The sequence below is a fragment of the Ipomoea triloba genome, chromosome 4 (assembly GCF_003576645.1).
Source record: "Ipomoea triloba cultivar NCNSP0323 chromosome 4, ASM357664v1".
NCBI classification, from domain to species: domain Eukaryota; kingdom Viridiplantae; phylum Streptophyta; class Magnoliopsida; order Solanales; family Convolvulaceae; genus Ipomoea; species Ipomoea triloba.
In genome coordinates this window covers 15,607,136-15,619,750 of record NC_044919.1, presented here as the reverse complement: position 1 = coordinate 15,619,750, position 12,615 = coordinate 15,607,136, and the positions used below count along the sequence as shown (strand labels likewise).

Below are 12,615 nucleotides of genomic sequence, written 5' to 3'. Positions count from 1 at the left end.
CTATATACTATGGAGAGATCCTTCCCGCAATAGTCTTCATTTGTTTTCCCGAATTACATGAGCATCCGTAGATGGAGAAGATGAAGATTGCTCTAAACACATACAATATTAGATAAAGTCATGAGTCAAATAACAATTATTCATAAATACTATAGAAATTATTTTTAAGGGATTTTAGAAAGATGGTGCACATAAACACTTATGAAAATGATTACTTTTGGCGAAAAAGTATTTTGGTAAACATGAATACTAAACACTTACGGAAATGATTACTTTTGGGAAAAAGTATTTTGGTGAACATGAATACTTACCCTAGAAATCAAAATTCACTGCGCACACTCGAAACACTCATTGTTGATAATCCTTGTTTGCTAGTTCTTTTCTTTCTTTTGGCGAGAAAAGGGAAAAAATATGGGGAAGGATGAAGAATTTTTTTGCAACAATGGAAGAGGATGGGAGAATATATACTCGGAGGATGAAGAATTTTTTTGCAACAATGGAAGAAGATGGGAGAATATATACTCGAACTAAGATTATGTTATGGAAATGAGTGCATAATGATTACTAAAATGAAGAGGATATAATAGGATTAGGATGAAATTAGGGAAAGACATGTGTAGTATTGTAAGATCTATATTTATTTATATAATAACTATTTCCATATAAACGTATATAACTGCTAATTTCATAATTACATATAGGTATAATAGGATAATACTATATTTATATATATACATATATATATCGTACATCATATGAACGTAGTTATTAAGATAGGATTTAGGAATGATATATATAATTAATATTAATAATATATATAATTACTATCATATGTACGTAGTTATTAAGATAGGATTTAAGAATAATATATATAAGTAATATTAATAATATATATAATTACTAAAATGCCCCTATAATTGGGCGGGAAATTTTGGGAGGAGGATATTGTTTTTACATATAGTATATATAGTATAGATGATTACTAAAATGAAGAGGATATAATGGGATTAGGATGAAATTCGGGAAAGACATGTGTAGTATTGTAAGATATATATTTATTTATATAATAACTATTTCCATATAAACGTATATATAACTGCTAATTTCATAATTACATATAGTTATAATAGGATAATACTATATTTATATATATACATATATATATCGTACATCATATGAACGTAGTTATTAAGATAGGATTTAGGAATGATATATATAATTAATATTAATAATATATATAATTACAATCATATGTACGTAGTTATTAAGATAGGATTTAAGAATAATATATATAATTAATATTAATAATATATATAATTACAAAAATGCCCCTATAATTGGGCGGGAAATTTTGGGAGGAGGATATTGTTTTTATATATAGTAAGTATAGATATAGATTAAGCTAAACATTGGTTGTTGAATTTATTTTTATAATAATTATAATTAAATTATTTCTCATTTTTTCCGTATTTATTTCAGTAATAATATAAGTACATAAGTTATATTACATATCGATATTTTAAAGATAATTGTAGACAAACAAGTCATATATTATTCAATTAATTGAGTAATACTTTTGCACTAATCTTATAATCAAAGAAGTGCACACGTTTAATATTAGAATACTTTTATAATTTCATCTTTATTTTTATTATCTAAATATATAATAAAGAATTTATCAATGCATCGTACGGATAATTAGACAATTATTTGCTCTAATTCAAGCAAGAAAAACATCAGAAAATATAATCGATCCAACCAATTTCATCAATTGCGCTGTATAATATTCGATGTTATAATTTACATAATTGTATATTGATCCAAATATTCTTAAAATATTATAACAAATCCTTTCCGTGCAACGCACGGGCGAAAATACTTGTAATAATAATAGTAATAATAATAATAATGATAAAAAAAGACAAAGGGTATTAAGGAAGTGACAAAATTATCTTTACACAAACAACTTTGCCCATCTTCTCCACCGAATTGCAATTCATGAGAAGTGCCGAATTGCAATTCCTCATTTGGAAGAAATTATAATTCGTTAGAATTACACTCCCCTCCAACCAAAAGACGTAATTATTGAATTCATTGAATTGCAACCTTTACACCCAAATTCATTTCAACAAAACACACCCTTACAGGGCGTTTGGTTGGGAGGAGGGAATTAGGGGGGAAAAGAATTGTAATTCGGTGGAATTGCAATTCAATGAATAAAGTAGGAATTGAAATTACAGTGTTTGGTATGCAGAAATAGGAGTACAGGGAATTGAAAAGTAAGAAGCGACAAAATGACTAAAATGCCCTTATGTTGTGGTAGATATTGTAGTAATAGTAGTAGTAGTAGTAATAATAATAATAATAATAATAATAACAATAATAATAAGGAGAAATAATAATAATAATAATAATAATAATTCTTTCAAATAATAATAATAAGGAGTAATAATAATAATTCATTCAAATAATAATAATAATAATAATAATTCTTTCAAATTAAAAAAAAAAAACAAAAAAATAAAGGGTATGGGAGGAGGGACAAAATTGTCTTTACACCAACAAATTGCCCCTCCTCTCCACCGAATTGCAATTCACGGGGGTATCGCATGAATTGCAACACTGTAGTTTGGGAATTCACTGAATTGCAATTCAATGAATTGCAATTAACCCAAACTACATCCAACCAAACAGGCCATTAGTAACCGAATCTCTGCTTCTTTACGAAAATAAATAAAATAAAAACCTCAACTCTTAAGTATTACCACACTCTGGACTCTGGAGGAAACGAAAATTACCATGGCCATTGCCACCATTTCTTCTCCCCTCTCCATCCCACTATCAAATGCTACTCACGTACTAAGCCCCCAGAACCAGCCAGCACCAAGTGCCAGGAGATGCAATTCCAGAATTGGGTCACTCAAATCTTGCAAAAATCTCAACGAAATTAAACAATTTCACGCCCATATGACAAAACGAGGTCTTTCTGACAACCCCACTGAGCTAACTAGACTTATATCCAAGTACTCTGAAGTGGGCACTATTGAAAGTTTAGAATACGCACGGTTAGCCTTTAAAATTTTGAATAATGTTGAATCCAATAGTATAAATGCTTATATATTTAATTCTTTGATAAAAGGTTATTCTTCGTCTGGGCTCATAGATGAAGCTATTTTGGTTTTCGTAGAAATGGTTAGTCAAGGGGTTGGAGCTGATAGCTATACGTTTCCCTTTGTTTTGGGTACTTGTGTAAAAGGGGAAAGGTTTTCCGAGGGGAATCAGGTACATGGACTGGCTGTGAAAATGGGTTTGGGAGATAATATGTTCGTGTCAAACTCATTGGTGCATTTCTATGGAGAATGCGGGGAGGTTGATAATGGCCACAAAGTGTTTGATAAAATGTGTGAAAGAAATGTTGTGTCTTGGACTAGTTTGATTGATGGATATGTAAGGATTAACCAACCCAAAGAGGCTGTTACTCTGTTTTTTGAAATGATTGAGGGTGGGATTATGCCTAATTTAGTGACTATGGTGTGTGTGATTTCTGCTTGTGCAAAGTTGGGGGATTTAGATTTGGGGGAAAGAGTGTGTACTTTTATTGGAGAATCAGGGCTGAAGGTCAACAATATTGTGGTAAATGCTCTAGTGGATATGTATATGAAGTGTGGAGCTAGTGACAGGGCAAAACAACTTTTTGAGGGATATGGTGATAGAAATCTGGTTCTTTATAATACAATTTTGACAAATTATGTGCACAATGGGTTTGCCAAGGAAGCACTTGATGTCTTGAATGAAATGCTACATCAAGGACCTCGTCCTGATAGAGTCACTCTATTGGCTACTTTTGCAACCTCTGCACAAGTGGGTGATGTTTTTTTAGGGAAGCAATGCCATGGGTATGCTTTGAGGAATGGGTTAGAGATTTGGGACTCTGTTGGCAATGCAATTATTGATATGTATATGAAATGTGGGAAGGAGGAACTTGGTTGCAGAGTATTCAATCATATGTCAAACAAGACAGTGGTATCTTGGAACTCACTGATTGCAGGCTTTGTTAGAAATGGAGATGTAGGGAAAGCTCAAGAAATCTTCAATCAGATGACAGAAAAGAATCTTGTTTCATGGAACACCATTATTGGTGGTTTGGTGCAAGAGAGCCTGTTTGAAGATGCAATTCATTTATTCCGTGTCATGCTGAATGAGGGGATAAAAGCAAATGAAATGACAATGGTGAGTGTGGCATGTGCTTGTGGGTACTTGGGTGCTCTTGATCTTGCAAAATGGATCTACAGCTATGTTGAGAAAATTGAAATCAATTGCGATATTCAGCTTAGCACAGCTCTTCTTGATATGTTCGCTCGATGTGGTGATATTTCTAGTGCAATGGAAGTGTTCAACAAGATGAAGGTGAGGGATGTTTCTGCTTGGAGTGCTGCAATTGGAGCTACAGCCAAGGAAGGAAATGGTAAACGTGCGGTTGAACTATTCTACGAGATGCTCCAAGAAGATGTGAAACCCGATGAAGTTCTGTTCGTTGCTGTACTGACAGCATGCAGCCATGGGGGTTTAGTAGAAGAAGGAAAGAATATTTTTAGGAGTATGGAGGAGATCCATGGAATCTCCCCACAGATTGTGCATTATGGCTGCCTTGTTGATTTGCTTGGCCGTGCTGGTTTATTGGATGAAGCTCTTAATGTAATCAATAACATGCCAATTGAACCCAATAGTGCAGTATGGGGGGCTCTATTAGCTGCTTGTAGGAAACACAAAAATGATGAAATGGCAACTCATGCAGCTGAGATGATTGGTGAGCCAGCCTCTGATGAAAATGGGATCCATGTGCTCCTATCGAATATTTATGCTCATGCAGGAAAGTGGAGTGATGTTGCAAAGGTGAGGCTCTCCATGAAGGAAAAAGGGATAAGGAAATGCCCTGGCTCAAGCTCAATTGAGGTTAACGGTGTAATTCATGAGTTTACTTCAGCTGATGAATCTCACTTGGAAAAAGCTCAAATAAACATAATGCTAGAGGAGATGTATTCTAGACTCAGAGGTGCTGGTTATGCTCCTGACCTAACTAATGTCTTGCTTGATATCAATGATCAAGAAAAAGAGTTCTCTCTCAGTCGACATAGTGAGAAAATGGCCATGGCTTTTGGACTCATTTCTACGCAACAGCGGTGCCCCATACGTATTGTAAAGAACCTTCGTATGTGTTCTGACTGCCATTCATTTGCAAAGTTTGTTTCAAAAGTATACAACCGAGATGTTGTTGTTCGTGATAACAACCGTTTCCACTTCTTTCGACAAGGGCTATGCTCTTGTGGAGATTATTGGTAGCGTTGGAATTTTTTTTAAAGGTACAATCGTAATTTTTTCTTACCCCAAAATATTTAATTCAAATGCCCCCAACCCCCTTCCCCTCCCCCACCATTACTTTAATTCAGCCACCACTGATTACTGAAGATTATATGTAGAAACAAAAAATATATATGCTCTTATGGGTTTTTATATTATTTATGTTTCCTCTTTTTATTTCTATTTGCTCATTAATTGATGGAAGCTACGTTAAAACATGAAAAGTTTTATTTGGCCTACAAAATAATATTTTTGAGATAACCAGCCTTAGATTCCATGGTTTATCTTCATTGATTTTGCATCATTCAAGTTTATGTTTAACCAAGGTTTTTGATAAGTAGTTTGTGCCATTACGTTTTGATGCAAGAATGTGTGGTTATATACTTATATATATGCAAGCACAGAAAATATAGCATGTTCTGCTTTGACCTGTTTTCTTTCCCAAAATTGCCTTCTGACTATAGGTGATTGTGCTATGTTGGAAGGAAATTCTAATGGAAGAGAACAATTTACATGTGCGCCAATTTATGATTTATTCCTCCTTTTCAGATTTTCTTTTCTCATTTTATGGGCGATCTTTTGTTTAGAACTGATTTGATAATGTACATATGTGCCATCTCATGAGCAATGGTATAGCTTGTTGAATTTATAAATTTATTTGTCAAAGATGTTAATATTTCACCTTTTACCGTGTGGTTTTGTTTCATCACATGAAGATATATCATTTCATTGATGGTCATTAATGGGGGCTTTAGAGCATCCACAAGTTTTTTTGTTTTTTTTTTGCATTGTTGGATGAGAGAGGTAATCAGATCACTACAAATGATCGCAAATTATACCGTGATGGAAATGAAACCCAGTTTTTACTCTCAGTTTATAACTAAAAGTTCCAAGCTTTCATTAATTTTGTAGGTTGTAGAATAATATATTCCATCTTCCTGCAAATTGATGAAGAGGACTGACCTTCATTCAGTCCCAATTTGCGGGTTCTAATTCTTCATCCATTTATGATTACATTTGTTAATATTATTTTCCTTAGTTTTTTCTCTGTGTTTATCAAAATTAAGTTAATGTTGTTAGCTTGAAGACATTTGTTCATAATGCAAGCCTTAATGTGATTTTTCCAAACTAGATGTTTATTATCTTCTTTTTTTTTTAGTTCCAATTCTTCTGTTTCTTGCAACAATACCGATTTTCTTGTTTTTGTTAGCTCCAATGCGTCTGTTTCTTGCAGCAATACTAATTTTGTTGTGATAAAGATCTTTACATTCTTATGAGCTTGCATTAAAAGTTGTGATCTTTAGTACTGCATTCATAGGAAGACACTCAAAATAGTTCTCTGTTACATATGAATGAAAGTCGAGATTTTGGTATGTACCATTTGGGAATTGTGATCATTTGCAAGATTTAGCAGTGGCATGTTTTCTGCTAAACTTGTGATTGCTTCTAACAATGACTAGAAACCACGATTCTCATTCAGCCTTCGACCTTTTTTGGAAAAAGTTTTCTGTCCAAGTTTTGTGCTTGCAGCGTGTTTTTGGAATGCACAGTTTCATCTAAGATAAATTGAAACCATCATGTTTCTCGTTCTTCTGCAATGTGTTAAAAAAAAAAATCCATGTTTTGTTCTCGTTCTTCTGCAATGTGTTAAAAAAAACCCATATTTTGTTTTGTCGAGTTCATGTTTGCTTTTGAAATCGATTAAAAATTGTGAAAAGTTTAGAGTGGTCGCAATGTGGCTGGGAATGGGAAAGAATAACTTGCATAAAGCTTAAAGGAGAAGAATGTAACATGGAAAGACAAAAAAAATCCTGGATTAGACGGTCAACATGATGGTGTTCGTGAAGGTGACACCTCAGGGAAATATTTGGGGTTGCCATCTTTGGTTGGCAAGAATAAGAAGGAAATTTTGGGTTTTTTAAAGGAGAAAATTCTTAATAAAATCCGAAGCTGGAATGCGAAATTTTTGTCACGTGCTGGAAGGGAGGTCCTTCTAAAAAATGTAATACAAGCTTTACCTTCCTACGCTATGATGGTTTTCTTATTGCCTCAAGGGCTATGCAGGGAGATGGAAACTTTAATGAGTGAATATTGGTGGACAGGCACTGTTGGAAATGGTAAAGGTATTCGATGGAGGAGTTGGTCAGGATTGTGTAAACCGAAATCTGGGGGTGGTATGGGATTTCGCAGACTTAATGAGATGAACTTAGCACTTTTGGGCAAACAAGCGTGGCGTTTACTGACGATGCCTAATACATTAGTGGCTCGTGTTTACAAGGCCCGATATTATTCATCGTCTTCATTTTTTGAGGCACAGATGGGTAGTAACCCCTCATTCATTTGGAGGGGTCTAATGGAAGTGCAAAGTATATTGAAGAATGGTTGTAGACGATGCATTGGAGATGGCACAACTACATTTATAGGTAGTGATCCGTGGCTACCGGATGACGAAAACCCTCATGTTACAACTCCATTGCATGAATCTGTTGCTCAAGCTCCTGTCTCATCTCTTTTCACGGTGGGTGCTGCTGAGTGGGATTCCGAGTGTGTACATGACATTTTTTATCCCAAGGATGCCGAATTGATACTTAATCTCCCAGTTAGCCAAAGAAAACCGCCAGATTCATGGATATGGGCTGCTGACCCTAAAGGGCGATACACCGTGAAATCATGCTACAGAAAGTTGATGGGCGAAGTTCATGATAATAGACCTTGGACAAAACTATGGAATTTGCAGGTACCTCCCAAAGTAAAGAATTTTTGTTGGCAATTAGCTAATGAATTTCTTCCTACCCGTGATGCCTTACGTACTAAGCATGTTGCTTTGTTCATTGATGTGTTATTTATGTCAGCAACAAGAGGAGACAGCTTACCATACTTTTGCTGATTGCCATGAAGTAAGGAGGATTTGGAATATGCTGGGACTGCTTGTAAACTCTCATGGTAATGCTAGTATCTCAGATTGGTTTTTTGATAATATTAATACTCTTGTGGGTGATTGTGTATGTAAGTTTGCCATGATTTTATGGGGTCTTTGGTGTAGCCGAAACGAATTTGTGTGGAAGGGTGTGCCGTATGATATGCATACTACAGTACACAGGGCTCTATCTTTGTGGACAAATTGGAAGGTGGCAAATGATATTGCTGATGCAGACCCAACGCATAACATTGTTCTAGAGCAGTGGAGTCCACCATCTCATGGGAGATTGAAGCTTAATACAGACATTTCCATGGATTCGAACAACTCCATTATGGGGATGGGTTGGGTACTTCGCGATGAAGAGGGGCGGTTCATAGCAGCAAAGTCAAAGAATATTTTAGGTAACTTCATTGTTAAAGAGGCTGAGGCAGAATGCATTAGAGAAGCTCTAAGTTGGGTTAAGGATTTGGAGCTAGGTGATGTAGATGTGGAGACTGATTCCCAGCTTGTAATTTATGCTTTATCGTCTACTTCTTTTAATTTCCCGTTTGGTTTAGTTATTGGTGATGTAAAAGAAATCGCATCTCAGATACATGATGTGATTTTTCGCTTTGTTAGGCGATCTGCGAATCGTGCTGCCCATGCTATTGCTCGGGAAGTCGTTTCTGAGTCAGGTTGCGGGGAGTGGCTATGCTCTCCACCAGTGTTTCAGTCAGGTTGCGGGGAGTGGCTATGCTCTCCACCAGTGTTTCTTGTAAACATTTTGAATTCTGATTCAATGCAGTAAATTTTTATTCTAAAAAAAAAGTCAGGTTGCGGGGAGTGGCTATGCTCTCCACCAGTGTTTCTTGTAAACATTTTGAATTCTGATTCAATGCAGTAAATTTTTATTCTAAAAAAAAAGTCAGGTTGCGGGGAGTGGCTATGCTCTCCACCAGTGTTTCTTGTAAACATTTTGAATTCTGATTCAATGCAGTAAATTTTTATTCTAAAAAAAAAGTCAGGTTGCGGGGAGTGGCTATGCTCTCCACCAGTGTTTCTTGTAAACATTTTGAATTCTGATTCAATGCAGTAAATTTTTATTCTAAAAAAAAAGTCAGGTTGCGGGGAGTGGCTATGCTCTCCACCAGTGTTTCTTGTAAACATTTTGAATTCTGATTCAATGCAGTAAATTTTTATTCTAAAAAAAAAGTCAGGTTGCGGGGAGTGGCTATGCTCTCCACCAGTGTTTCTTGTAAACATTTTGAATTCTGATTCAATGCAGTAAATTTTTATTCTAAAAAAAAAGTCAGGTTGCGGGGAGTGGCTATGCTCTCCACCAGTGTTTCTTGTAAACATTTTGAATTCTGATTCAATGCAGTAAATTTTTATTCTAAAAAAAAAGTCAGGTTGCGGGGAGTGGCTATGCTCTCCACCAGTGTTTCTTGTAAACATTTTGAATTCTGATTCAATGCAGTAAATTTTTATTCTAAAAAAAAAGTCAGGTTGCGGGGAGTGGCTATGCTCTCCACCAGTGTTTCTTGTAAACATTTTGAATTCTGATTCAATGCAGTAAATTTTTATTCTAAAAAAAAAGTCAGGTTGCGGGGAGTGGCTATGCTCTCCACCAGTGTTTCTTGTAAACATTTTGAATTCTGATTCAATGCAGTAAATTTTTATTCTAAAAAAAAAGTCAGGTTGCGGGGAGTGGCTATGCTCTCCACCAGTGTTTCTTGTAAACATTTTGAATTCTGATTCAATGCAGTAAATTTTTATTCTAAAAAAAAAGTCAGGTTGCGGGGAGTGGCTATGCTCTCCACCAGTGTTTCTTGTAAACATTTTGAATTCTGATTCAATGCAGTAAATTTTTATTCTAAAAAAAAAGTCAGGTTGCGGGGAGTGGCTATGCTCTCCACCAGTGTTTCTTGTAAACATTTTGAATTCTGATTCAATGCAGTAAATTTTTATTCTAAAAAAAAAAAGTGGCATGATTAGAGAAAGAGTGGTCGTAATGTGACGAAATTAATTATGATGGACTAAAATTGGACATGTCCTAATAAAAGTAGGACTAAAAAAGGAATTAACTCTATTTTATTAATGTTATTACACCAAACTTATAGCTCATTTAGTAACTAACCCTTGCCCACATACAATCCAACATTAGACAAAACATAACATTGTCTTAATTCGCAAGAGAAACAACCTTATAAATCGTTTACCCCACAACTCGAAAGTTCATGTGGTTTTCAATTTATCTTTGTTGTCCCAACACTTCCATCACTTGTCTAAATTTTCAAATTTCATACTATAGTACAATTTGGTATTTTTCAATCAAGTTAATTTTTTTTTTTGAAGATAAACGTAGCTATTCCATTAATTCATAACATATAACGTTTACATCAATTATCAATGAAATGGTAAACCATTCCTTACAGTCAGACATAGAAACAACTTTTCTAACTATGCTATAAAAAACTTGAATCACAGACTGTTTCATAACTATGAAGCTATGTTCCTTCAGGAAGCTTAAAGCTTCTTCAACGATCTGGGTCTTCGTCATCATTCTTTTTTGCTCGCCCAGGATAAGATCAGCACTTGTCGAAACCAAACTAAACGATTTATGCTAATGAAAATGAAAAGCTCGTGAAAGTAACGAGAGAAAAAATGCTCGTGAAACTAACAAGAGGAAAACACAATAATAGCAAAAAAAAAGTGGGTAAAGTCAAAGTAGGGTTGGGAGTTCAAGACTACCAACACAAACCCCAATACCTACCTACTATTATTTTATTCAAACACTACTACAAAAAAAGGATACTACGTCGCCCAATCAACGTCGGTTTTTGACAAACCGACGTTATATGTCAATAAAATAAAGCAAAAATAATATATATTATTTACGACGTCGGTTTATAGCAAAAACCGACGTCGTAAATATATTTTTTTAAATATTAAGACATACGACGTCGGTTCAATGTAGAACCGACGTCGTATGTTTTAAATACCTTTTTTTTTTAAAAAAAAATTAAAGACATACGACGTCGGTTCTACATAGAATCGACGTCGTATGTCTTAATATTTAAAAAAAAAATTATTTACAACGTCGGTTTTTGCTATAAACTGACGTCGTATGTTTTAAATAATGTTTTTTTTAAAAAAATTAAAGACATACGACATCGGTTATATAGAACCGACGTCGTATGTCCAAAATAAAATTTTTAAAAAATCATATATCACATAATTAGATTCAAAATCCCCAAATTTCAATCCACCTCTAAAATTTTCAAAAATTTGTTCGCTCTTGCCTGGCCTTATTAAAAAACTAGTTTTATACGCGCATTGCGCGAATGAGTTAATGCTCAATGTTTATATTTAAATAAATATTTGAAAGTATATCAATGCAAGATTATATAGGAGAAGTTTATACATGAGTAATTAAATGTCGAATTTTTTTATTTAAATATTTAACTCAACGTATATGAATCCAAGATAATATAGAAAATTCATTATAATTATTACTAAAATAAATGTTTGCAACCTTGTAAAATCGATAGTCTAAATATTTGGTTTAAAAATGATAGTCTAAATAAATACTACTTTTAATTTGAATTTTTCTAAGTGTTCTTAATTCTCTTTTGAGTAACGTTGTCATTGTCTTCATCTTTACTATTTGTTCTCTTCCTTTTTGTTGGTAGTGTGTTATTTGCAATTCGGTTATTGATGGTAGCATAGATGACAACGTCATGCAATGAGATTATGATATAGGAGCTATGGACTTTCCTTTAGGTTTTCTGTTTGGGGTTCATTTGGTTCAACCATTATTGTTGAATGAGTTACTGTAGATAAAGAAATCCCTAGTTTAAGAAAAAAGATTAAATAAATTAATAAAAATTTAAAATTTTAAAATATTATGTATTTCAAAGATATTGAAAGGTAGTTTCTCGCTTCAATTTGCTGGGTAATGGGTTATTTGAGTACTTTCATTGTCAACAAATCCCCCAAGTAGTTAATATGATTGGTTTCAAACTATTCTTTTTTTATTTTTTTTTCATGGTATTAAAGAAATACATATGTATCATTTTTTGGTGTAACTACTAATTTATTTAATTCAATAAGAGTAAAATAGAGGGATTCCGCTTCAATTTGTTGGGTTATTATTTGAGTACTCTCTTTGTCAACCAATCCCCAAGTAGTTAATATAATTAGCTTCAAATTATTTTAATTATTTTTCATAGTATTAAGAAAAATACTTGGTAAATAAATATATAACATTATTTTGTACTATAACTTTGATAATTAATTACAAGATATTGTAAAAATAAGATAATGGACAATGTAATGAATATCAATTGATAAATTTG

At 33.8% G+C, this 12,615-nt stretch overlaps 1 protein-coding gene across 5 annotated transcripts; it reads left to right on the top strand.

The window, feature by feature from the left end:
• The first annotated feature begins 2,771 nt into the window (after window positions 1-2,771).
• Window positions 2,772-7,584, top strand: LOC116016966 (pentatricopeptide repeat-containing protein At3g22690). 5 transcript variants are annotated; one of them, XM_031257451.1, is made up of 2 exons: window positions 2,772-5,360; window positions 7,461-7,584. In XM_031257451.1, the coding sequence occupies exon 1, from the start codon at window positions 2,800-2,802 to the stop codon at window positions 5,338-5,340; it is 2,541 nt and encodes an 846-aa protein (XP_031113311.1). In that variant the 5' UTR covers window positions 2,772-2,799; the 3' UTR covers window positions 5,341-5,360; window positions 7,461-7,584. The 5 variants fall into 5 exon arrangements, with proteins under 5 accessions (XP_031113311.1, XP_031113312.1, XP_031113310.1 ...); XM_031257452.1 differs by lacking the exon at window positions 7,461-7,584 and adding an exon at window positions 7,082-7,135; XM_031257450.1 differs by lacking the exon at window positions 7,461-7,584 and adding an exon at window positions 5,823-6,011.
• Window positions 7,585-12,615: the final 5,031 nt, after the last annotated feature.

Excerpts from the sequence above, each read along its gene's own strand:
- LOC116016966 (XM_031257451.1), top strand. The coding sequence starts at position 2,800 with ATGGCCATTGCCACCATTTCTTCTCCCCTCTCCATCCCACTATCAAAT.